The sequence below is a fragment of the Condylostylus longicornis genome, unplaced genomic scaffold (assembly GCF_029603195.1).
Source record: "Condylostylus longicornis isolate FDR11 unplaced genomic scaffold, ASM2960319v2 ptg000004l, whole genome shotgun sequence".
NCBI lineage: Eukaryota > Metazoa > Arthropoda > Insecta > Diptera > Dolichopodidae > Condylostylus > Condylostylus longicornis.
Genome location: NW_026577973.1, coordinates 8,942,908 through 8,969,553, shown reverse-complemented (window position 1 = coordinate 8,969,553; position 26,646 = coordinate 8,942,908). Strand labels below are relative to the sequence as shown.

At 23.2% G+C, this 26,646-nt stretch overlaps 1 protein-coding gene across 2 annotated transcripts in view; it reads right to left on the bottom strand.

Annotated features, from left to right (window-relative positions):
• Positions 1 to 3,093: 3,093 nt before the first annotated feature.
• LOC129612636 (putative uncharacterized protein DDB_G0282133) overlaps positions 3,094 to 26,646 on the bottom strand; it is an 89,187-nt gene continuing 65,634 nt past the window's right edge. For both annotated transcript variants that reach the window (XM_055526343.1, XM_055526351.1), the window contains 6 exons: positions 12,021 to 12,208; positions 10,050 to 11,943; positions 7,101 to 7,384; positions 4,837 to 6,203; positions 4,572 to 4,773; positions 3,094 to 3,733 (listed from right to left, as the gene is read on the bottom strand). In XM_055526343.1, the coding sequence (XP_055382318.1) occupies positions 3,260 to 3,733; positions 4,572 to 4,773; positions 4,837 to 6,203; positions 7,101 to 7,384; positions 10,050 to 11,943; positions 12,021 to 12,208 (4,409 nt within the window). In that variant the 3' untranslated portion in view covers positions 3,094 to 3,259. The remainder of the gene's footprint in view (positions 3,734 to 4,571; positions 4,774 to 4,836; positions 6,204 to 7,100; positions 7,385 to 10,049; positions 11,944 to 12,020; positions 12,209 to 26,646) is intronic.

Below are 26,646 nucleotides of genomic sequence, written 5' to 3'. Positions count from 1 at the left end.
TTGTCAAATATCAGAGAATACTATAGAAATATAGAATCTATGTAGAAATTAACGTTTCCGACTCTCAAAATTTTCTATTTGGTTTAATCCTATTTTTTTTTTCTTATCGAAGATTTAAGTTTCTCGAAATACTCTTAATTATGCAATAATGTTTTATGTAAAATAGCCCTGCTTTTCGATTCCTATATTGTAATATTTTTTGGATATTTTTAACAATTTTTTTTAATTAAATCTCTATTTAGAATAAAAGTTATTAAATATTAGTATCAAAATAAAACAACAATTAAATCAAACACCTTCGTCTTTGTTAAAATTTCAAAGACATGTAAAACCGAGCAAAAACTATTTAAATGCGATTTTTTACAGTTTTAAGCTGCTTTTTATCAAAACTTTTCTAAATTGTTTTAATAGTTTTGCCCGCCACTGTATGAAAAACAATTAGATTTTCTTCAAAGTAAGTAGTTTTCCCTTTTAATTATTAATTTATTTGTTAATTATATTTTAATTATTTAATTATTTTATTCATTATTTTATTAGATAGAAAGAATTTTAGAAAATTGAATGAGAATCTTTGAAATTAGAAATTTTATTTTATCTTTTCCCTTAAACCATTATTTTTTTTTTGTTTCTGACGTATGCTGATGAGCACATCATTATTATTAAATTGTAAATCGATCGGGTGTTCCAAAATTCAATTTGACAATCATGGTTTGATTAATATAAGAATTGTTTTCTTTTTTTTTTTTTTTTATAATACATTAAGATAGTATACTTTATTAAAGTTTATGCGATTAATATAATATGCTTTTTGTTTTATAAAACAAAAAAAAAAATCTTTTTTTTTTTTTTTTAAAGTAATGTAAAAACAATTTGAAAAATATTTGATGAGGCACAAAACATTTAAAAAAAATTGCAATATCATAAATTATCGTTCAACTTTACTTAATTATTTTTTTTCTTTTTTTATTATTATTATCAATTATTATTATTATTTTTTTATTATTTAACTTTTAACTTCGCAAAACAAAAGTAATTTTTTTTTTTTTTAATAAATTCAAGGCATTTTTTATATATATATGTAATAATTTTTTTTTTTAATTTATGCAAAAATGTAAATATTTTAAACATTGAAAAATAAAAATTTTATTTATTTTATAATGATTATTTAAATGTTTGGGGGAAAAAAACAAATGGTTTTATTCATTTCAATAGAGAAAGTAAATTGAAAATTTGTTTTTTTTTTCAAAGAAATTGGTGAAAAATATTTAAATATAATTAATTTATATGAAAAATGTATTATATACAATACGTTGTGTATTGATATGTTGTAAAGGAAAAAAAAAATATTATTGAAATATTATTGAAGAAAATAAATAAAAAAAAAAAATATATAATTTTTAAAAAATTCACAATTTTCAAGCTTTAAAAAAGCGTCTACAAATATTATTAAAAAAAGAATACTTAATACTAAATTATTATTTAAATATTTTGTAATAGAAAAAACAAAATATTTGGCATTATTCGAAATGCAATTTTCGCAAATATTTTGATATAATCGAAGATATTGGCGATAGTAGATTAAAAAATTATTAAATTATAATTAAAGAAATAAGAAAGAATTTTTTCCCTGTATAATAATTTACAGGAATTCAAAAAGTGAATTGAAGTAAATTCATAAAACAAAATGTTCAGAAAAACAATCTATTCTATAAAATTTATTATAGAAATGTGAAGTCATCATTTTAATAGAGGGCTTCTGTTTAAATTTACTTTTTTTTTTTTTTTTTAGTTTAAATTACTAATTGTTTTATATATGTATTTTTTTTTTGTTCAATTTTGTTATCCAATTTTTTTTTTATATCTTTTTATTTAATTATTTAAAAAAAAAAATAATTGATAAAAATTATATCGCAATGAAGGTTGGTAATTAATAAAATTTTTAGTTAATGTTAAAAAAAAAAAATACAACAATAAACTTCATATATACATATATTGTATGTAAAATATTTCGTAGAAATATTTCGTTTTTGAATACTATTTTCATATTCTTTAAAATTGTAAATTTTCACTTGTTTTGTAAAAATTTCTTCATTAACTGTATGAATTTTGCAATAATAAAGAATAATGTAATATATAAATATATATATATATATATATATTTTCAAAATCAAATTGTATGAAAATCATTTAAACTCAATTACTAATTAAAATATAATTGGGATGAAATTAAGTGTTCATAATGAAAAATAAAAAAAAAAGAAAAAAAAAATTAATAAAAAGCCTAACAAAAATAAATTTTTTTGTTTGTTTTTTTTTTAAATATTTTAATTTTATATGTTATACCTAAAATACTATCAAATACAACTCAAAAAAAAAAAAGAACTAAAAAACAAAAAAGGAAGCACTAATTTGTGAATCAAAGAACATAAATCAGTCAAAAGTAGTCGAGACCAAAACAGAAAAAAAAAAAATAATCCTAAATTTAAATAAATGAAGTTCTAATATTTATAAGAGATGAAAAACAAAACATATTTTGTATAGTATTAAAAAAACATAATATATTATTGAATAATAAATTAGAACAAAAGAAAAAAATTATTAAAAAATAATAATGCTGTTGACACAAATTATTGTATGTATATTATAAGATATTTATGTATTTATATATATGTATACTTATAATTAAAATGTAATTTAGAAAAACTTTAATTGCTTGCAAACATTTCTCCGGTCTGTTTCAGTGAAATCTACAATATGTTTATTTCTATTTTTTTTGAATTAGAAAATTAAAATGAAAACAAAAATTAAATTAAAAATTTTAAAACGAAAAAAAAAAAAAAATAAAAAAGAAAATTAAAAATTTCGTGAGAGTTAATTTTGTATTTTTTTTTCTTTTTTCTGTAAACTATTTTTATGCGCATAAAATTGCAATAATCTTTAGAAAATTCGTATAAAAAATGTTAGTTTCAATATGATAATGTGAGAGTTTTTTTTTTTTTTTTTTTTTTTAATTAACTCGTTATGTTTATTATTAATTTATTTTTTCGTAGTTTAAATTTCATGTTTTATTTCTATATATATTTTTTTTTTATGTTTTTTTTTGTTTTTTTAAATTTTACTTATTTCAGAAAAATGTTCTTTAATTTGTTGTCGGCTGTTGGATAGAATGTGATGTTAATATTCTCCTTTTTTTTTTTTTTTAATTTTTGATAAAATAAAAACATGCATCCTTCATTTCGTTTTTGTTCTATTCGTTACGTTAAGCTAAAATATCTTCTTTAATAATTTCTGTTACACAATTGTTATCACCATTATTTAAATTTGGAGTGTTCTCTACTACTTCCAATGGAATATTATTTGTTTCAATATTATTTATCAATTGAGTTTCATTTTCAATAACTTTTTTTTCAGAAATTTTTCCAACATTTTGATTTTTTGTAGGGCTTAATTTCGCTGTAGCAGATACTGTCTTCTTTGTTGTTGTTGATGATAAGGGTGGTTTTGTAGATTTTTTAGCTGCAGCATTTGTAGAATTCGATGATGATGTTAAAGTCTTTCTAACTGTTGTTGTTGTGGTAGTAGTTGTAGACTCTAATTTTTTCGAATTAATTTCTGATGGTTTGGAAGTAGTTGTTGTTGTAGATGATGTAACTCTTTTTGTGACACCAATTGTTTTTGGTGCACTAGCAATCGGTCTTGAAGTAATTTTAGTAACTGTTTTTGTTGTAGGACTCTGTAAATTATACATAGATATAAAATATTGTTATAAAAATAATTTACAATTTATTTTGCAATCAAATTTAAAATAAGGTTCGCGAGATAGCAAAAATATTAGAAAAAATAAAAGATAGTAAAAATATCATAGTTTCAGTAATGAATACCGCGCACATAACGAATTGTGACATTTTTATCAGAATGAAAGTCTTACATTGCTATTCACTAGAACAGAAAAATTTAGTTATGATAAAAAAATTCAGAAAAATTAATAATAAAACTAATTGTTAATGTCTAAATATACTTATGTTGATTAAAATTTTTGGAACTAAGTTTTTCAATTTAAATACTAAATCTTTAAATCTTTAATCAATTTAAAAAAATCTTTAAATCGATAATATATTTAAAAAAAATTGATTGCCGTGAAATTCTCGTTACCATTTAAATTTAAACCAACAAAACTAAGTGAATGTTTAAGGAATTAATTAGAAATCGGACAAGGAATGTTTTGTCCGAACTAAAATAGAATTGTTTACAATTATTTAGTTACTAAGACATTTTTTAATATAGAAGTTTTTTGAATTTTTCATCATAACTATCCTATACTGGCTTTATTTCAATGAATAATACACTATTATTCATTGTATACAATAATAATGCCAAGAATTAAATTTTAGAAGTACAATATAACTTTAAATAATAAAAACGCAATTAACATTATATCGCTAATTAAATTAAATTGATAAAGTTCAGATTGATTTTGTAAAACAATAAATTTTCTTTATGTTACATAAGAAAAAATAATGTTCTAGGTTATAAACTATATCTAATATAATGTACACGTATTTCTATTATACCTTATTTGTTTCAGTCTTTGTTGGCGCTGATGATGTTATGGTTCTTGGTGGTGCTGCTTTGAAAGTACTTGTTTTAGTCGTTGGTCCTGTTTTATTAACAAGAAGAGTTCTTGGTGCAGCATTGGTTGGAGCTACACCATTAAGTGGTGATTTAACTGTTTTACTTTTTAACGTGCTTGGGCTAGATTTCGTTACAGTAGATCTGAAATAAAAATAAATTATTATTTTATATTACCATTTGCATAATTTACAAATGAAATATTACTTGATCTCGGTTGTATTTTTATTTGGTGCTGGTCTGGTTGTACTGGGACCTTTTAATGTACTTGGTTCAGAGCCTGTTTTATTGCTTGCAACAGTTGTAGTTGGAGCAACTTTTTTTGTCAAACCAGCTGATTGTGGTCTGGCAGTGGTTTTAGTTGCTGCACTCGTACCCAATTTTTTATCTGTTAGGACATTAGATCTAACTGGTGCTGTTTGAGGACGTTTTGGCGGTGAAATGATTAGAGTTTTGGGAGGTTGCGTTGCAGCCACGGTCATAGTTTTGGGTTTGGCTGTAGTTGCGGAAGAAACTTTTTTTTGAGAAACAGCCGATATTGGTTTTTTCGGATCAGATGCTGATGTCTTGCTTAAACTTTTCTTTACTTCAGTAGTTTTAGTAGCTCCAGTTGTCGGTGATTTTGCTAATTTAGATTTTTCAGTAACAGCTTTAATTGCAACAACTGCAGCAGTTGCTACAGCCGCTGATGCAACATCTATAATTTCTTGTGAATTGTTTGATACTTCTATAACATCATTTTTGACAGCTTCTAATGGTTCAACGATTTTTTCAACATTTTCTTGTATTTGTTGTTCAACATTTTTAGATGTGTCTTCGGAGTTAATATTTAAATTATTTATGTCTTCGATAACATTATTTAAAGTAACTTCCTCAATTTCTTTCGGGGATTGTAATGCATCACTCGGAGACATAATCAATTCTTTGCTGTCTTTTTCTATTGCAACTTCGTTAGCGTTTTCAATTTCATCGGGAATTGTTTGAACGCTATTTAATAAATCAGACTCATCTTTTTCTGTTTTGGAACTTGAATTTTCAATGTAAATTGATCGATTCATATCAATATTATCTAATTCAGCTACTGGACTAAAACCTACAAGAGGATCAGCATTAGCTGTAGTTGTAACGATTGAATTTTCAACACTATTTTCTTTTTCAGCGCAAACATCAAAAACATTATTATGTCCATTTTCAGATTCTTCACATATATGTCGATTTTCATCACCGCACTTGATTCCACATGGAATTGGTGCTTGTTCAGGCATAATTAATTCTTCAGCTACTTCATGTGGACGTTGTGCTGCTTCCTTATCAAATGTTGATTCCTCTGGTACCTGAATATCTTCCATATTAACAGATGCTTTTCTTGGGCTTTGCGCAACAACATCATCTTCAAATCTTTGTTGCAATTTTGGATAACCATTTGTTAATGCAGCGAAATCTGGTGGTGATGTTGGGATAAATTCTTTGGCATCAGGATTTAGCTGATAATTCATATCGTCAGTTTCAGCGATTTTTTCGAAATCAATATCAAAACTTTGGGTTACTATTTCGCTTGGATTTTTATTGTCGCTCTATAAATAAAATATTTCATTTTAAAAAATGTACTTATTCAAGGTTAAGTTTCAAATCTATTCAAAAAATAGAAAGTTTTAAATATTACACAAATTAGTTTATTTATTAAATTAAAATTTTTATTTCAAAAATATGTGTATATTATAAAAGTCATTTCAATGTTTACTATTTGCAATTGATTTTTGAATGTTTATAAGGCACTTTTCATCTGTTATGCAATATGTTTATATACACTTAACAAAATATCCAACTATTTTTAAAACATGAAAATAAAAAGAAATTTTTAGTCTTCTTCTTTTCTTTTTGATGATTTTTTTTATAGTTTTATGAATGGGAAAAAATAATAGAATTCATTTAAAATTTCAGTAAAAATGAAAAGATTTAGGTTTATATTTTAATATACATATTTTATACAATTGCAAATATACAGAAATTGTCAAAAATAATTTTAGTGCTATACTTAAATGTCAGAAGCAAATTAAAGTGTTATCAGCGTTGAATTGTTTTAAAAATATAAGAATTATAACCAAAAGTTATACAAAAGATATTTTAAAATTTTTGTTTGGCATAGATGTTAATTTTATTATCAATTCAGCTGACAAGAAACTCGGAACATATGTTAGGTGTGATTTGTCGAAGATCAATCAAGAATTGAATTGCCTCTTTTTTGTTTTATAATGTGCGTATGCACATTACTGCAACTAAGTTTGACTAAAAATGTTAGTCATTTGCCAAAGCTCAGTTTACTTTATGACTTTTTGTGTATGTGAAATTTAAAATGTACTGCTAGTAATATACACATTATTCAAATTTCTTATGGTATTTTTGCATCTTTGTAATCAATATATTTTCTATCTTTATTACCTATCCATATGTTTTCTAATAAAGGTAATTACCTCTTTTATTTTCTCGTCTATGATATTATCTTTTTCTGTTAAGGATTGATCGATTAATAATTTATCAACTGATGCGTTTATTATACCCTTCTCAGAATTCTCTGTTTCCTGTTTTTCTCCTTCATTTTCTTTTACATTTATGTAATCCCATTCATCATCGGACTCGTCACATTTGTCGTTTGGTGGTGGTTCCAAATGTTTACCATCTAAATTTTTATCAACCTTACTTTCTGAGGATTCCATTAGTTGATTTTCTGTCGTTGGATTTAACTTGATATTTTGTTCTTGACAAAAAAAAATTAATAAAATTTAATATACATTGTTACAATTGAGAAATACAATTTGTAAATATGTAGGCGGATAACTAATAGATTTATGTAAATTCCATAATTAGGTTAACAGTAACTTTTAATTGGCAAAGTTTCAATAAAAAAATATTTTATCTGTCATGTTGAATAATATGAGCTCCTAAAAGCTACGCCGCTCAAAAAAATTTTTTTTTATTAAGATGACTTGTTGAAATTCTTATGTATCCACAAAGGTTAATTATATTAATTGTTTTTAATTATAAAGCTGCGGTAGCTCTTAATATATTAGTATATAACGTAAGTAGGCAAAATATCATTTCAAAAAATTCAAAAAATACATAATTTCATAAGTATTCTAAATCATATGCAAGTAGTAGATTTAGAGTAAATCACATTTCGTAATGATTGAATATATGTAGTGTAGGTTATTATACCTACATAATTGTAATTGAAACACTCGGTGTATAATGACTATAAACGATATGGTCATTGTACATATTAATTATATTCATAGCTATGCATGTAAACTTACATGCTAAAGCAATTGAATAATATTAGTTTTAAGAAATTTGTGTAACCTAGGCAGTCACCTAATAGTTGTAGGCATTGAATTTTAGAAAAAGTACCAAATGTGAATTTTATGATTAAAACGTAGGTATGCATAATTCAAACTAGCAAAAAATTTTTTTTTAAATTAACCAACAAATTTAAACATATAAAAAAAATTGAACTTTTAGTGAGTATTTGGAAGCTTTGTCAAAATTAAATTTAAAAAAAAAATCAATAGTGTACATATGATTGCAAAAGGAAAACCACAAAAGCTACATCATTATCCCACACTCTACCTAAGCATGTAGACATATGTATGTAGTCGGTAGGTAGATACCTAAAAAATTAGTTTGAGCTCATTTAAAATTTTTTTCATATTTAATTTAAAAAAAATTCCGGAAATATGAAAATAATTTTAATACTTTAATTAACTAGTTATTTACCAAAGCTATCAAATTTTAAAAAACTATCTACTTCAACTTGATTTTTTTCCATGATTATGATGTCAACTTTGTATAAAAAAGTTAATATACTTAGGTGTGTAAATATGAATGTAAACTATTTAATATATATCAAATTTGTTTGGATTTTCTTTTGTTACAAAAAATATAAAAACAAATACGAATTTTTAATTAATTAATTATTCAAAGTACATAATTTAACTAATTAAATAATAACTTCACAAAAATAATTTCTTTTACACTTTGGAATGGACGAGAATACTCATAAATTTCTGACAAAACTGAATACTGATGAATCACTTTATGCGATGCAAAATTCAATACAAAAAATAACAGTCCTCATCAATCACCAATGATTCTATTATGTTTATGCTATTCAGAGCATAAACCACTACGTAAAACTGCTAGTAATATTTTATTTCAGATTTTAACCATAAATGACGAAAAATATTGTTGAAAAATTATTGCCGCTATTCAGTTAAAAACTTTGTTTGACGTTTAATTGTAGTTGAAATACAAAAACAAATTCGTAGTGCAGTTAAAAAACTAGGAAAACAAAAAAAAAAAAAAAAAAAAAATCAAATTTCACTTCACCGGCAGATTCCAGAAAAAGAGCTCTTGTAGATGTAATGTATGGTATTACCAAGGTACATTTTTGTACAAATAGTCTTACCAAATTGAAAATATTATTTGCAAAATATGCTATTTTTGAAATTAGATAATTTTTTTAGATAATGCTGTACATACATATTTTATAGACAGAAAATAGAAATATGAAGTAGATATTGACAAAACATATCATAATGTATGTCTGTATGTATGTATTTAATAGGAATTAAAGGCTTCTTATACGTTTTGTACTAATTATGAATAAGTTTATTAGAAAAATAATCATGTGACTTTCATTACAACTAATTTAAGATTGTATAAATTAGAAATTCATTGTGTTGTATTTTAATTGTGTTGTACATATACATAAATATTCAATTATGAATGTACATTATGTAAATACTTTGTATACATACATACATAGGTATATAATTAAAAATTCATCGATGTGCGTACATATGCAAGTATTGTTTCTTTATAAGGATCGAATTCTTATATGTAGGTATTTGGCTTGGCAAGTTGTAACATTTTTGCTAAAGATATTTCTTGATGAATTTGTTAGGAATGAATGTACAAATTATTTTTCGAATACTAAACGGATCACTAAACGATATTATACGATACACATTATGTACCTATATATGTATTTATGTATGTATATGATGTTGTGCCTACGAATTTTTTCCATTTTTACAAACAAATTCCGATTGATAAGTAACTATATATGTAACTAATATGTAATTATGTCATATTTTTAACTACAAAAACATTATGAAAATAATTAGTTCAAAAGTGGTAGCAAAAATTTGTATGCCATGGTTAGTTCCTCCCGTAACTAATATTTTAAATAGAAAACTTCAAATATTTGAAGTTTCCCGCATAACGATAACGAAATTTAAATTTAGAATTTTATATAATTTGAAAATCCAAATTAAGAGTATTTTTTTGTTTATTTTTTTTCAATTTGGAGCCTAGTCGTGAGAGTTATAACGTTAATTCAATAAAAAATTTTATTATCTTACCTAAATCTTCTTTTAAAATGTTTTCCTCAATAGTTTTCTGATTAATTTCGATTTGACTAGTTTGATTATCAATTTCAAAGTTTTCTTGATGTTCAAGATTATCTTGGTGTGGAATATTTTCATTTGAAAAATTATTCTCAACAAGACTTTCGTTATTTAAGGAAATATCTTTTTCAACAAGATTTTCGTTACTTAAAGAAATACGATCTATATCACTTTTTGTTTCAGAAGTCATTAAATCATCGTTTTGATATACAGCCTTATTATCGTTGTTGATTACATCACATTCTGCCATTTCAATTGGTGAATCGTCACATTTTTCATTAAATTCAAGATCTTTAATTTCGTTCTCCTGTTTTCCACTTATTTCATTTATAATTTTTTCTGTTTCATCTTCTTGATGCTTTTCCTTTTCATTTTCTGTCTCCTCAAATTCATTCTGTGAGTGTTCAATTTTTTCATGCTTAATTTCTTCTTTGTTTTTAATTTCTTCGTATTCATTTTCTTTGTCTTCAATACGAATTTCATCTTTTTCGTAGTGATCATTTTCATTGTACTCAATACGATTTCTTTCAATCTCTTCACTTTCTTTTTCCTGTAAATCGAGATTCTTTTGCTCAATTGATTCACAATCTAATATTTCATTTTGATGTTCTTTGTAGTCGATATCTTTATTTTCAATTGGTTCAAAATCATTTTCTGAGTGTTCAAATATTTTATTTTCAATATTTTTTCGTTCGATTTCTTCGTCTAAATCTTCTTTATATTGTTCTTCTACCTGATCTAATTTGTCGTATTCAATATTTTTAAAATCTTTTTCATCAAATTCGATTTCTTTATGTTTGATATCATCAATTTCTTTATGGATTATTTCTTTATCATTACAAAAATCTTCATTAATATTTTTTAACGATTCGTTTTGTAATTGATCCGCAATATTATCATTCACAGCCGGTATATTTTCTTCATGCATATTTTGATCAGTTAACTCTTGATTTTTCTCAATAATTAATTCAGATGGTATTTCATCATGATTTTCCAAATTCTGCGTTACTCCAAAATCTTCCAAATTACCAATTTCATTGGCATTAAAATCATTTGCGTTTGAAGTGTAGCCATTTGTTTGTTGTAAATTGTTATCATTAAATTCTTTAAGCAATTCATTTTCATCAATTATTTCACCTATTATGTCTTTATTTAATAAATCCGCAACGTCATTATTAATAGATTGTTGTTCTAAACTCAATGGTTCAGTGTGTTGATCATCTGAGCTTAGCATATTCATTGTATCATCAGAATATTGATTAATTACCTCTTCTGAATCTGGTGAAAACAATTGATTTGAATTTTCATTAATTTTTTCAGGTTGTTGATTTTTAAAGAAATCGTTATGATTCGGATCTAATACATCAGTTTTATTATCAAGAGGATTTATATAATCTAATGGTGCAGTTGAAGGATCTAAAGAATTCTCACAATTATCTGTTATTAAACCAGCATCATTAGCGAAATCAACACATGTTTCTGGCCCCAAATCATTATCATGCCCTTCTTTAGTAGCTATCATTTCTGTTGTAAAATCGTTGTCCAACACCTCATCATGAAGATATTCTGTATTATGTTTTTCATTATTTTCTATTTTATTGTTATTATCGTATTCATTATTCATAATATCATTTTGATTATTAAAATTCAAAGGAATTGTTGAATCTGTCAAATCTTGAATGAAATTATTAAGTCCATTATTCATTTGCTGTTTTACTTGTGTATCATTTAAAGGATCAAGTTTTGGAGAAAGTTCCTTTTGAAACATTTGCTGCTGATTTTCATTAAAAAAATTTTTTGTTTGATCATTTTGCAGATCAATTTGTTCATTGGATGTTTCGTCATGAAACTAAAAAAAAAAAAAAATATATGTATGTATAAAACTTTTCTAATTTAATAAAAATTTATAATTTACTCGTAACTTACCTGATCGGGATTATAACCTTCTCCAATATTAAATTCATGCACTGCTGAATCCATTATTCCAACTGATGTAGAATTTTTTGCTATTTGACAAGGATGCTTAAAAAATACAACAATCACAGTTATATTGTCAAAAGAGCCACCACTTTTTGCCTCTTCTATTAATAATTCTGGTATTTTCTTTAAATTTTCTGAAAAGAAAAAGCAAAATAAAAATCAAATAAGTGAAAATTTTGTTTTTCTTATTTATGCTATAAAAAAAAAAAATTTTATGTAGAAAGTAGACATTAAAAATAGTGAAATTAAGTACAACTTTTTGCCAAAATTATTCATACTATAAATTTTATATGAGATCTTGATGGATTAACAAATGCTTTTAAATTCCTTTCAAAACTTTTAATTATTTATAACGTTATACTTTTTAAAATTTGTGTTACTTATTTCAGAGTACTTATTATTTTAAAATAGAATGTATGATAATCTATAAAAATTAACAATTTGTTATTTACTTGTGTATGTAGAGTTTTCTTCTTAATTTTTAAATATAAGAATTGTAATTACAAACAAAAATACGTGATTAAAGTGTAAGGTACTGTGTGCGTTGCAGTAAAAGGAACAATAAAGTAAAAATTGCCTTTCATTTGGCTGTACTTAAAATAACAGATACTTGCAATTGCAGTTCATTCTATGTTTAAAATGATTTTCTCAATAAACTGACTTCATATTTTATATCATTCATTGCTATATTTGCAAATAGTACAATGTAGATTTTAATGTAGAATTTACAAGTGCACTAATGTATACTATAAATTTAAAAATTCTTTGTTTTAAAATTACCAATTGGTTGTAATATTGAACTGAAAATTTAAAATAAATCTTCTATACAAATTTCAACATGAAATTTAACTATGTATATTATTTGTCCAAATATAAAAAATAGCAGCAGCAGCCCCTAAATTATACAAATATTAGTTGTAAAATATCGACAACAAAGATCACAATATTGATTGCATTATCACAATTTGACTTGCAATATTGTATGTAAAGACGTACTTTACATTTATACGTGTATTTTTTATTTTTTCATTCATTCTATTTTAACATTTAATATTTAAAATATAAAAAAAATGTATAATTAATCTAATAATAATTAAAATGAAGAAAATAAAATGCAAATAAAACATAAAGTTTTTTTTTGTACTAGACTTTAAATAAAATGAATAAATTTTTATTAGCAAATTGAAAAAAAAAACAACTTATTGTGAAGATGAAAAATAATACGAAATATTGAAAATCAACTTTTTAAAGTAATAAATGCCATTTATATTTTTTTTTTCATTTCAATCCCATTTCATCGTTATATTCCATTAGTAATTTTATATGCCATGAAAATATGTCTATATGTGCTTGTATTTAGAAAAACGTACATTGAATGCTCGACTAGACAGTAAACTTTAAAATGATTTGTTTTCTGTAACAAAAAAAAAAAAGGAATGTAGATGAACTCTAAATCAAGTGTAGTAACTATGTATAGATAGATAATAACAGATATTTGTATGTAATATTTATATGAATATCGATTTTGTTTCTATAAGAAATACGCAATGTGTATACATATGTATGTATACGTACATGATATGTGCTTGGCTAGACGACGAACATGGAATTGCCAATTTAAAAGGAATAAGCATATTTTATTCTTATATTTAAAAAAAAACTAAACTTGCATTTGAAATTTCGCACTTTAAATAATTTTGAAATAAAAAGAAAAAGTAATTCTTATACTTACAAATAGTAAGTATAAGAATTACTTGAAATAGCCCGAATAATTAGCTAATTCAAAGTTCTAATGTAGGAAAATTTTTAAGAAAAAGGATTATGGACTAAAAATAAAATTTATTTTAAAAATTTTTTAACACAAATCGACTTTTAATAATAATTATTAATTAATTTGAATTTGAAAGGACAAAACATAATCGTTGGATACGAGCCAAAATATTTGGTGTTCTTCCCTCAAATCTATAATTTAAGCTCAAGTTTCATTAATTTGTCGAGTAATTTCCTTTACTTATACTCGTATTAAATATTAAAAATCATGATTATTTTAGTACAAGTGGTTTATTAACTAGGATAAGAAATTTGTTCTTGTTTTTTTTTTTGGGAAATAAATTTTTATTGTGTTATTTTTTAAGCATATTCAATTCTAATTCATTATTTATAAAAACAATATTGAAAAATTGTTTGAATATTGAATTTTAATAATGTAAGGGAAAATAATTTCAAATGATAAATTCATGTATACATTTCCAAAATTATTGACTACTCTAGAATTATTTATTTACTATTAAAAATAATTAAGTATTTTCCTATAGGATAACGATTATTTGGAGAAATCAATGATAATTTTTCCATTGAATATATTTTTTATAATAAAATATATTTTCTTATCATTGATTATGAAAGTCACATGCAGATATGTCTGTTTGTGAGTTGAAATTTTAGTTAAAAATAACATTCCGAATTATTAATTAAAATTTTTCATATTTATCGATAGGTCAAGACATGACTTTTAAGCATACTGAAAGATGGATGAATTTGGAAATTTCTCAAATATAATTTTTTATTCACGATTTTGCAAAGGCTTACAAGCACTGATCATAAATAGCATTACCTAAAAAATGTAATCTTAAAATAGATGGGGAAAACCCTACTTTTGACTGATAACCAACCATTATAAAATAACAAGTTAGAGTTAATTAAAATGTAAAGAGCTTGTAATTATACTTTTCACAATACCTATTACATTTTATACTTCATTTTGTACTGTTATATTAAATGACATTTCCAAAATCAAATTAAATTTTTTCACAATATTATACAGTGCGAATATATTATCAACTATTATAATATTAATGAAAGAATATACCATAGAGAATTGTGGTTTTTTTTTGATTAAAATAAAATTCAATACTTAATTTTACTTTTAAGATTTACTTTTATACCGCAATAACGCATATTTTGTTTAACATTATGTTACAGAGCATTGAGTGTGTAAAATAAGGGCGCAAAAAGTAAAAGTGTATTATTTATTTTTAAATTTTCCCATAATTTAGTAAAATGGAGTAACTTCATTTTTGTTTTCAACTTCAGTATTTTAATATTATATTTACAATATATAAAAGTGTTGAAATTCTGTGGTATTTTTTTAAGGGTGCAATATTTTTAAAAGAAGGTATAAATTACTAACTGAAGATTTTTTTTTTCAAATTTTAGCAATTTTCAAATACGTAATTTATAAAATTTTTCGAATCATATTGGTCATAACAATAATTTATTTTTATATTTTGCGCATATAAATTTTTTGGTAAATAATCATACGTATAACATGTTGGTTTTCATATACATATAAATATACTTAAGTAATAAAGAGCTTTGCATTTAAAAAAATAATCATAAAAAATTCATTCATTCACAAAAATTGTGCGTTTTCTTCAAAAAACTGAAGAGATTCCAAGTTTTTTTTTTACAAAATGTGTAAGAAAAGGTTTTCAATTTAACGATCAATTGTTATTGATTACAAATAATATGTTATTGTTTTTTGCAAAGTTATATCACCTACAACTCTAATGAATGATATTAATGAAAGGCGAATAAAAAATTAATTGTTATTCAATTACAATTAGTGTAATTTTTTAAATAGTATGCACTATTTACTTAGTGAGTTTTCTCATAATATCAACAAATTCTTTGAAAACTTTGAAAGTTTTCTAATTTTTATTTAGCTTTAAAAGCTAGATATACATATTTCATATTTAAGATGATTTTCATTTGAATATGAGAATTTGTTTTTTAAATAATCGCTCAGTCACAAAGTAGTAGTCAAGAAGTGAACCCCAGAAATCGATAACTTCTACTTCAATGTAAAAATTAGCCCAACCTCCCCACCTCCCTCACCTTCTCCCCAACAGCCAGTACACAGGAAAGCAAGGCGAGAATAATTGCCTAACCAAATTGAAGAAAATTAAAATACAAAGCACATGTTTATTGCAGCCTATTTTAGTCTATTTTAATTGGAATCTTATTTAACAGTTTTGATTTTATAATTTAAAAAAAAAAATTAAATCTCTTTATATGTATGTACAGTATGAGAAGAAAAAATTTTAATTTAATTTTTTTCCCTTAATTTATGGGTCATTAGACAAATTATTATACAAAAATTTTATAATCAAATTTTTTAATTAAATTGACATTCCAGAACAAATTTAGAGAATAAATTTTCAAACTTTATAATGTGTACATTTGTATGTATATGTCCATTATGTAAAATAATAAATAATTGTAAATAATTGTATTTAATTACCCTAAATTGAATAAATTACTAAAATTATAAAATGTGTACAGATTAAGCAATAACAAAATTTCTTTCCAATTGAAATTATTGAAATATTATAAGAGAGTCAGAGATTATTTTAACATCATAAAGTAAATTAAAAAAAAAAAATAATTTTCCTAAATAATTCCGTACAATGACTGATTATTAACAGAGTCGCCAGGTAGACTGAATAATTTTATTCTCCCCTATTTTTTTTTTTAAATTTTATTCTACTACTGATGTAGATGTTAAGTATATAAACACATTTAATATTTTTTTGAAAATATTAAACGAAAAATTTGGAATCCGGATGACATCATATTCAAAAAAGTTTAAATTTCTGTAAATACCTATGAATTATAGGTATGGATGTATGTATACAATTATATACAAATGTGTATATTTTGTCTACTTTTCTCAATTTGGTTTAATAATTATATATACAATATACTTATGTACATAACCAAAAATATATAATATAATAAAATATAGAAGTAAATAAATGTATTTTTTTTTTGTCAAATACATACAGATAAAATTTATGACTTGCAATGACTAATAATAGAATAAAGTTTCAAAAAAAAAAAATGACACAAAAAAAAATCAAATGATTTTTATTACTTGATTGTTATTGAACTTTTTGTCGTGCTGTGGTTGTCTTAAGTTCTTAATATTCGTAATATTTTGTTCATAAAAGGTCAAGTTTGATTGAAAAATTATGTCTTTCCATTTTTTGATAATATTTATTATGTACTTACATATTATGTACATATACTCAAAAATTTAATTTGTAAGAATGTTTAATCGAATACTAAATCACTAATTTCCAAAAATTAATGTTATAGAAGTATGTTTGCAATGAACTAATTATGTACAGAGTAATATGAAATATTGTAAAACGCTAAGAATTATTCAATTAATATAAGTATATTTTATTAAACCTATATGCTACTTACAGAGATACCAAGTGATATTCATTGTATATATATATACTCGTATTAAAAAAGGTGACATTAATGACAGCAAACAAGTAGGTATGTAGAAGAATCGTGATTGATAGACAGATCGGATAGATTGATGAATAATTGAAATGAAATTTAAAATTATTTTCATATGAAAATTATTTTTTTCTTCTTGGAAACCAGTTTGATTTTGAAAATTTCCTTATAATCGACTGTTTGGTTGGTATGGTAGGTGCAGCAGGTTCACCGAACCCAAATTAGCAACTAATTTACCTAATTTTGCTACTGCTATCCCATAATCATATTAATCGATTGTTAAATACCTTGTAGAAAAATGGTCTTTATCTATATCTATTTTATATAATAGATATAAATATAAGACAAGTAGTATAGGAAAATTTAATATAGTAAACTAAATATTAAAATATTTTCTAAAAAATTTGAAATTTCTTCTGAATTTCCAGTCGATTTTAAACCATTTTTAAAAGGAATTTCAAAATTAATATAATTTACAAAGATTAGAGCAAATTTAAGGAGAATCTTTTAAATAAATTGTAAAACTTTTAAACATTATGGGGTTGGTCTATTATGGTTAGTACTCGTAAAAATTTTTAAAAAAATTGGAAAAATTGAAACTTTACTGTATGAAAATTGAAACAAAAAAAAGCTTAATCATTTTCTTTTTATTTTAAGAGCGTTGAAAAAAAAATTAACAAATTTATTTCCTTTTTGAATTTTGTTTATCGAATGGAATACATATGTACATACATACAGATTTAAAGTTCTTAATAATGGAATTTTTGCTTTATATTACTTTTGATTTTTTTTTTCCGAAAAAAAATTTTTATATTTATTTTGCAAATTTTCAATAAAACTGATGTAATTTTTATATTTTCAGCAATGATCCAAATAATCACAATAAGAGATATATATGTAAGTATGTATGTTTACATAAATCTGACGTTTTTATTAGGTGTTGTCTATTTCGTAATCTTCCAAAAATACCGAAATGAAATAAAACGTCTAATCATTATTGAATTTGAAAATAATTATTGTAAAAGCAAATTTATAGATTAAAATGTAGATAAAATAAATTGGCGCAACCCTTTTAAGGTGCCAATACAAAATTCACAATTCATAATTTACAAATTATTGTTTTTAAACGTGATTTCTTTTGTCAGGAGTTACAATAGAACTAAAATTTATTTATAAAGAATGTATTTTTTTTAATTGTTTCAACAAATTGTGTTAAAATTTAGAAATTAAAAAAAAAATAGAAAAATAATTGCATTTTCTCAATCCAAAAGTCATTTCAAAACTTAATTTGATTATTTTTTTTTATAAATTATTAAAGTACAAATATAGTAAATTTTAAAATATTTATGAGTCATGTACCTTTAATATTATAAAAAATTGGAATAACGGAGAGAAAAGGTTCAATGAAAATTAATGATTTAGGGTAAAACTTCAATGAACTTTATAGAACATTTTAAGTACATACATTTATTAAAACCAATTTACTAAATTAAATATAAAATAATTGAAATTTGAAAATAATTTTTTTTTTCTTGAATTGAAAAAACTCATTTTTAAAATTTTCATTTTTAATACAAATTTCATAATAAATATTAAAAAAGTTATGCTTAAGTTAAGTTTTAATACAAATTTCATAATATAATAAAATTATTATTTTTCTTTTAATTTTGAATTGAGTACCATTATTCAAATTGAAATAGGTCATCATAAGATATGGACAGCTTTTTTTTTTTCTCTAAATATTTTTAATAAAAATAAATTAGATATTATTTAGCTACATATGTATTTATGTATGTAGATGTCTGTGCAAGCCATTTAATATGAAAGTTGAATTTAAATAAATATAATAAAAAAAATATTGTTTTATTATGTATGCAAATATGTACATATGTATGTATATTTGTGGCAATCTACAAAATACAAAAAACTGGTCAATAAAGTAGAGTTATTATAGTGATGACTTGGTTTACCTTGCAAAATTAAATTGGATTTCAAATAAAAAAAAAAAATTTTTTTTTTATTATTAAAAATTTCGCAAATTTGAATTTTTAGCATTTTTGCAAAAAAAAATTGGAAAAAAAGTGCTTATTAATTTCACTTTGTCCGTCTGTGCGTCCATGGGCACTCTTGAAGATAAAAACATTAAATTTCATATATACATCGATATTTACTAGAAATTTATTTCTCTTGGAAAAAATTTATACCCCTCCCCCCATCCCAAAACTCACAAAATGTCATTTTCAACTATTTATTGCAACGAAACCAAAAGTATCAAATTTTGGAAACAAGGAAAAGCAGTGGCTTGCTCATCTACCGCGGGCGGTATGCCATACTTCAACTTAACAAAAAAAAAAAAATGTGGCCGATAAAATTGACCGCTATCTAAAATCCGTTTTTTACAAATTTTTGAAATCGTTTTTCTTCTAGACCTCAAGTTGTAAAAGTGTAAAATTTTAACAGCTTTCAGACATTAATAACAGACATTTTTTCACCCCCTCTCAACTCATCACCCATCGAAATTTGTAAAGTTTTAATATTTGGTACCTTATATTTGCGAGATCGCAAGCTTTTTCAAATTTCTATGAACGCGGAAAAGTAACGGTAAATTCCATGCCATTAAAAAATGTAATTACTTTTTATATTATTAGCATTATCTTAACCCCTGTTTTAATTAATTTTTGCTATATTTCAAAAACCGCATAAATCGTTCATCCTAAATATATGCAAACCTAGAACTATTTTCGTTTATGAATGAAAATAATTTTAATAGCATGGTAGGTGTTCATACATTGTTTTTAAAAGCGTTATTTTCACTTGCTGAAGGGAAACGTGCTACAATACACACCATTGGTTTAACCCAACTTTTATTTAATAAACCAAATGTATGAAATGCGCCATCATATTGTACGAAAACCTACTAAAAATCAGAAAATTTTTTGTGAAATGTTAAATTAAATTTGTATGTTTGGTATGAGTTGAGTCATTCTTAATATTTTAGGTAAGTTATGTACATACATATATGTATAAGTCATACATACATACATACCTACATATATTTTATAAGAATAAAATTTGAAAATAACATCACAATTTTTTAATTTTAATAAAGTTTTTTTTTATATGCAGATAAAAAATAACTGGAATAATAGTTTAAAAAAAACTATGACAAGAAAAGAAACATGTTTCTACATGTTATACGAAGAATAAAAATTAAAAGTTACTTGTATTCAGATAAAATTATTTACGAAATGATAAAATATTTTATAACTTTTGCATAAATTTAAAAAAAAAATGAAAATGGCAGTGCTGAAAGAAGAGTTTTGATAAAAAAAAGAAAAAAAATTACTAAGTTTTCTTTTTCTTTAAAATAATTAAAATTTTCAATTGTTTTTCTCTTCCTATAAGTATGCAATAAAAACGGTCGCAATAAATTTTGAATAAGCAAAGTTGATTTAAAGATTACGGTCTTGCCATGGTTAGTATATGGCGTCCGTATAGAGAGAAGGACCTTTTATTTTCATATTATGTTAAAACAGTTTTTTATGAAAGAAATCAAATTTTCATCATCCTTTTATGTTTTAATGCATTTGCCCCTAACCATATGTGCTTAAAAAACGAAGTTATGTGTATATGTTAAATAATATGTAAGTTTTATTGGGCAAGTTTTATTGGGCAAAACTTCAAAAATTGGAAAAATAGAATGTTAAATAGGAAAAGAAGTTCTTAGCCATTGTTAAAAACTTCTTAAAAAAATGTTTGTTAAAAAATTTTTAACTACAAAATAATCTAAAAAAAAAAATCATTGCACATTAATAAAAGTGGCAACATGCATTTGCAATTTTAAGGCAGTACAAAGTTGAATGAATCAAAATTTTTAGTTGATCCACATCTGTAATTAAACAAACATAAGTTTTTTTAAGATTTGTGTTAGAACTTAAAAAGTAAGCAATTAAAGGGATTTCATTGAAAAGAAACTAAAAGAACCGAAACTTCTTTAAAAGTTTTTATTAAAATAGAAAATAAACTAGACTAAAAAGTTTCATCAAAGTTGGTCCAGCTAAAATAGATTGTATAAAATATTATTTTTGTTCGGACCTTATACTACCCAATGATTGTGATAATAATCGAGTAACTGTATTTTATACCTTAAAGCTAGTATAGGAGTTTAATGTATTTGTGCAATTTTCGCATGTTCAGATACTTTGTAAAAAAAAATTTTAATAAATAATTAAAAAATAATCAAAATATAAAATTTATCATTGTGTTTTGTGTATCAACATTGTATGTGTGTGTATAATTAAATTCTTGCTTAAAATATCAGAAAATTTTATCAAAAAGGATAATTTTCAAAGAAAGTTCCTTTTTTTTAATTCAAAATAATTTATTTAATAGCAATGTATAAATATGAGCTATAGTTTCAGAGGAAAGAATTAAACTTTTGTTATATGGTTTCATTATTTAAATGACTCTGTTATATAAAAATGTTAAAATTGAAAGTTGACCTTAAAATTTTAATTAAAATAGAAGATAAATATAAAATTTTTGTATTAAAAATTTTTTTAATTTGCGTTTACAATATTAAATAAATATAAGTACATAGGTTAATTGTTATTATTTATTACATTTTATGGTGTTATAAGTATATACCGTATAATGTATATAATTAAAGTATAATTTAAATATTAAACATGTCTATAATTTAATATGTCTCAATATTAACAAAGCTGGTAACAATATTGAAAGAAAAAACAGAAAACTAGGTATATTTGTTTAACAAATTAAAAGGAAAACAATATTTTATTTAAAATAATTGAGTTTTCAAAGAAAATGGGATGTAGATTTAAAAGAAAATTATTGAATTATTACATGTCTTATGTTTGTTAAATATTGGAGGAGATTGGCTACATCTTAATATTATGATAACAAAACTTAGTAATTTTGAGTAATTGAAATTTCAATTTAAGAAGGTTTTGGAGAATTTCAAAATTTTGTACTCTTTAATCAATTTGTTTGGAGAACACATTTTATGCAGCGTATACTTGTATATATGTATGTAGTCATAAAACTGAAAACATTTCTTTTTTGTATTATTCTATGAAAATACTCAAATGACTTTTTATGAAATGAAGATTTCATTCTAATTAAGCTAATGTAACTGTAATATTCCTAAGTGAATTTTTTTTTTGGAAAAATTTTTGAAATTAAATTAAATTATTGTGGTCGTATGTGTTCCAAATTATGTAATTTTTTTTAATATGCTAATAGCATCACAACAAAACAAATAAAACAAAAATTTTTTTTCTATTGCTATTAGGCGATCCTTTAATATAAGATAAGGCAAAAATAAGTGGAATAATTAAAATCAGGTGAAATGAAAATTGTATTTCGCAAAAAATTCAATATTCTCTTAAACAGAAAATTATATTATTGAACATAGTATGGAATCGAATCAGAGTTGGAAAATATCAGTCATTTTACATTTTTGTGTGTGAATATCAGAAATTTTAGCTGCCAAAACAATCCTTTTATTAAAATTTATATCTTAATAAAACTGTCTGCTACATTCCACCAGTAATTCATACACATAACATTATTCGTATCTACACCTATTCATGACTCAAAAAATACACTTAAACTAATAAGATCCCAAACTTTCTAAATGTAAAAAATTTTTGAAAATATTTTTATTTGTATTTTATTTGGTAGTTGTATTTTCGTATTTCATTGAATATATATATACTTAATTTTGATTTAAAAATATTTTGAATTTTTTCTTTAATTTTACAAATTTTATATTTTATTTTTCAAATTTCTAAGATATTTATGTATATATGCATGTCAAAATTCATCACAAATAAAACAAAGTAAATTTCGTGTATATCTCTGAGTATATATAGGCGCTTGAGTGAATCAAGCTGTAAGTATGATTCGTAAAATATACAAACTACATATGTATATATATGTAAATAGTATACATAAATAAATAAATATGTTACATCTAAGTATAACATCTAAATATAGAAAAATCTTTAATTCTTTAAAAATTATTAAATTATTAAAAATTTCAATGGAATTTCAAAAGTAATTTTAAAATATATAACATTCATTTATTACCATAATCATGGTAATCAAAATGTATGTATAATTTAATTTTTACTGTTGCTACTGATAACTTATATTTAAAAGAAAAAATAAACAAAAAAAATTTAATAACAATCTTAGATTTAATTTTTAGAGCGTGCACATATTATTATTACACTCTCTGAATTTGCAAAATTATTTATTTTTACTTTATATTTCATCTACATACCTACATACAAATGTATAACGTTTTGTTATATTAATTTCTATTCGCGTTTATAGTAATGGTATGTGTATTAAGTGTATAATTGGAGACATTCTTGTAACACTTTAAAGTCATTATATATATATATATACATACATATGTACATGTGCATATGCGTAAGTATAACAAAATTTTCTTCCGTAAAAAGAAAACAATTTGAAAGAACAAATCAAATTAAAAAAAATTTCATTTGCACATCAATGCATATAAGTACATACGAGTATGTATGTTGTATATACAAATGTATAAACATACTATATATGTTCATACAACGTTTGTATTTATTCTAAGAATATAATAGACTTTTGATTATTATTATGTGTATATTATAGTTGCTGCGTAAATCCTTTATTATTGCCACCATACATAGAACAGGAAATTCATTTTGATTTTATTTAAATAAATAGAGTAAAAATAATTCAAATGCTATTAAAAACGATTAACCTTTTTTTACGGAAGAAAAACATACACAAGACAAAATAAATAAGAAAGCAAAAACAAATTGTTGTATGACACTTTTTATACTCGTATAACAAAAAAAAAAAAATGGAAAAAAGAGAAAAATTGTTGGCACATCTATTATACCTGGGAAGCAAATATTCAAGAATTCTATGCTATTGTTATATAATAGAATTTTTTATATAAAACTTGTTTAGGAAATTTTTACTTTACTCCCATTTACTTATTTCATTAGAAAAAGTTATTTGCGATTAGTTTAAAAATTCATTAAATTTTAATTTGAGAGCATGGAAAATTCATAGTATTTTAGATTAAAAAAAAAAATTAACTACAAGAATTGAAAAAAAAGTGAAACTGCTATAAATAAATTTAATTACAAGAATATTTATGTATATGTATATATATACATAATCATAAATTCTTCCAAAGTGGAGCGGCACATTGTGATATCATGTTTCCATAATTGATGCGTTATTTATTTTACAATTTCGTTCATTGCATAAACCCCACCGGTATTTCATGTTGCATAAATAAAACTGTCTGTTTGCATTAGCTATATATACACATATATTTATGCGCATTTTATCTGTACTTATATATTTATTAAATATATTTATTTTATATTTAATTTCAAAATTATTAATGCCATAAACTGCTGGTAAAATATTCGTAAATTATGAAAAAATCTATAAGCAAGTGCATGTACACATACATACATACAATTTATTCCAAGTTTTACAAGATGTGCGTAAATTTCCTTAAATATAAATAAGAAAAAAACATTATAAGTGATCATTAAATAAAGAAAAAAACTAATTAAACTAGCGCCACATAAATATTTAACAGATTTTGTGATTATATACGCAATTTTTTATTAGTTTATTTACTTTGAATTTATTCGAAAAAAAAAAACGATCTTGAACATGTGATAAATATATATGTATACATAACATATAGTATGCTTGTAGTATGTATTAGAATAAGTGCCTTAATAGTATATTATTAAAAATCCATAAAGAGAACCAGTCTATATTTAAATATACATAAACACATATTTGAAGTTATGTGCATTGTTATTAATTATAGATTACTTAATTAATTGAAAATTTTACACATTACAATCTTTTACGATTATAATAATTAATTTTTTAAATAAGAAAATTTTACAAAATAAATATAGTTACCATATAATTCAAAATCAATATTAACATTATTATAGAATTAAAAATGTTTTATTCAAAAATCTTGTTAATGGTTATAAAGTGGTAATTTTCTTGTTATTTAATTGGAACAATAAAAATAATTCGATATTAATGAATTTTATAGCACATTTCAATATTTTATTGGCGTAAAGAATCGAAAAACACATTTTTCACAATAATTTAATTGCTTTATTTTTATAGTACTATATTTAATACTTTTAAAAAATTGAAAATTCTTAATTCCATAATTACAGCTTTTTAGCATGTATGTATGTATATGTATTTGATAGAATTAATTTATATTATTACACACTTAAAGCATGCTATTCGTGACTCCTTCTAACTTCGACCCATAGAATTTTTTGTGATTCGCGACCCAGTTACATGACCACTATTTTTAGGCCCCTGATGAATCTCAGTATTAAATCCACTTGTAGTTGTAAGATTTCCAGAGAGATAACAAAGCCCCGCTTGAAGTGCTCTAGTCTGAAGCACTGTTTATTTAATTAATAAAGTCCTTGCAAATATAAAAATCTTACTTTTTGTATAGACATGTAAAATATTTGAGAATTTAAGTGTCAACAAACAGAAAAAGCAAATTTTTATGGACATGAACTCAAAATTAAAAAAGTTCAGAATAGTTAATGATTGTGTCCCTAAAATTTAGAGAATACGTTTTGTTAGAAAATATAGGTTCTTTTAAAAACGCAGCTCAAACTAAGTGTTAGATTACAGTGTGTATTTAATAGGAACTGCTTGAATTGTTAAAAAGCAATGCTATGGTTTATAAAACGTGGAACTGCTATAAACACTTTTTAGAAACTGCAAGTAAGACATTTCAGAAATTTTCAACAAATCCATCCATTTTTTTCTAATTTTTATATGCAAGAAAAATGGAACAATGATAACTTTAATTTGGTACTGAAACTTCATTTTCAAAAATAACTTAAGTAAAGGGCTGCAAAAATTTTTTAATACAATACGAAAAATACGAGACGCTTTTGAAGCTGTCAATCAATGTAAAAAATTTTGATTTTTAGTTTTATGTTAGAAATGTAAGATGTTAAAATGTTAATTTAGTTTTTAGGAGACAAAGGAAAGCCAAATGTGATACAAAAATTTGCTACAATAATAAATCAAATTAAGAAAGATTCTTTGAAATCTTCCAGGTACAAAAAGCATAATCCAATTTTGGAAGAAATATGTATTCGAAAACAGCGACCCTGATCATAGACCTAATACAATATAAAAT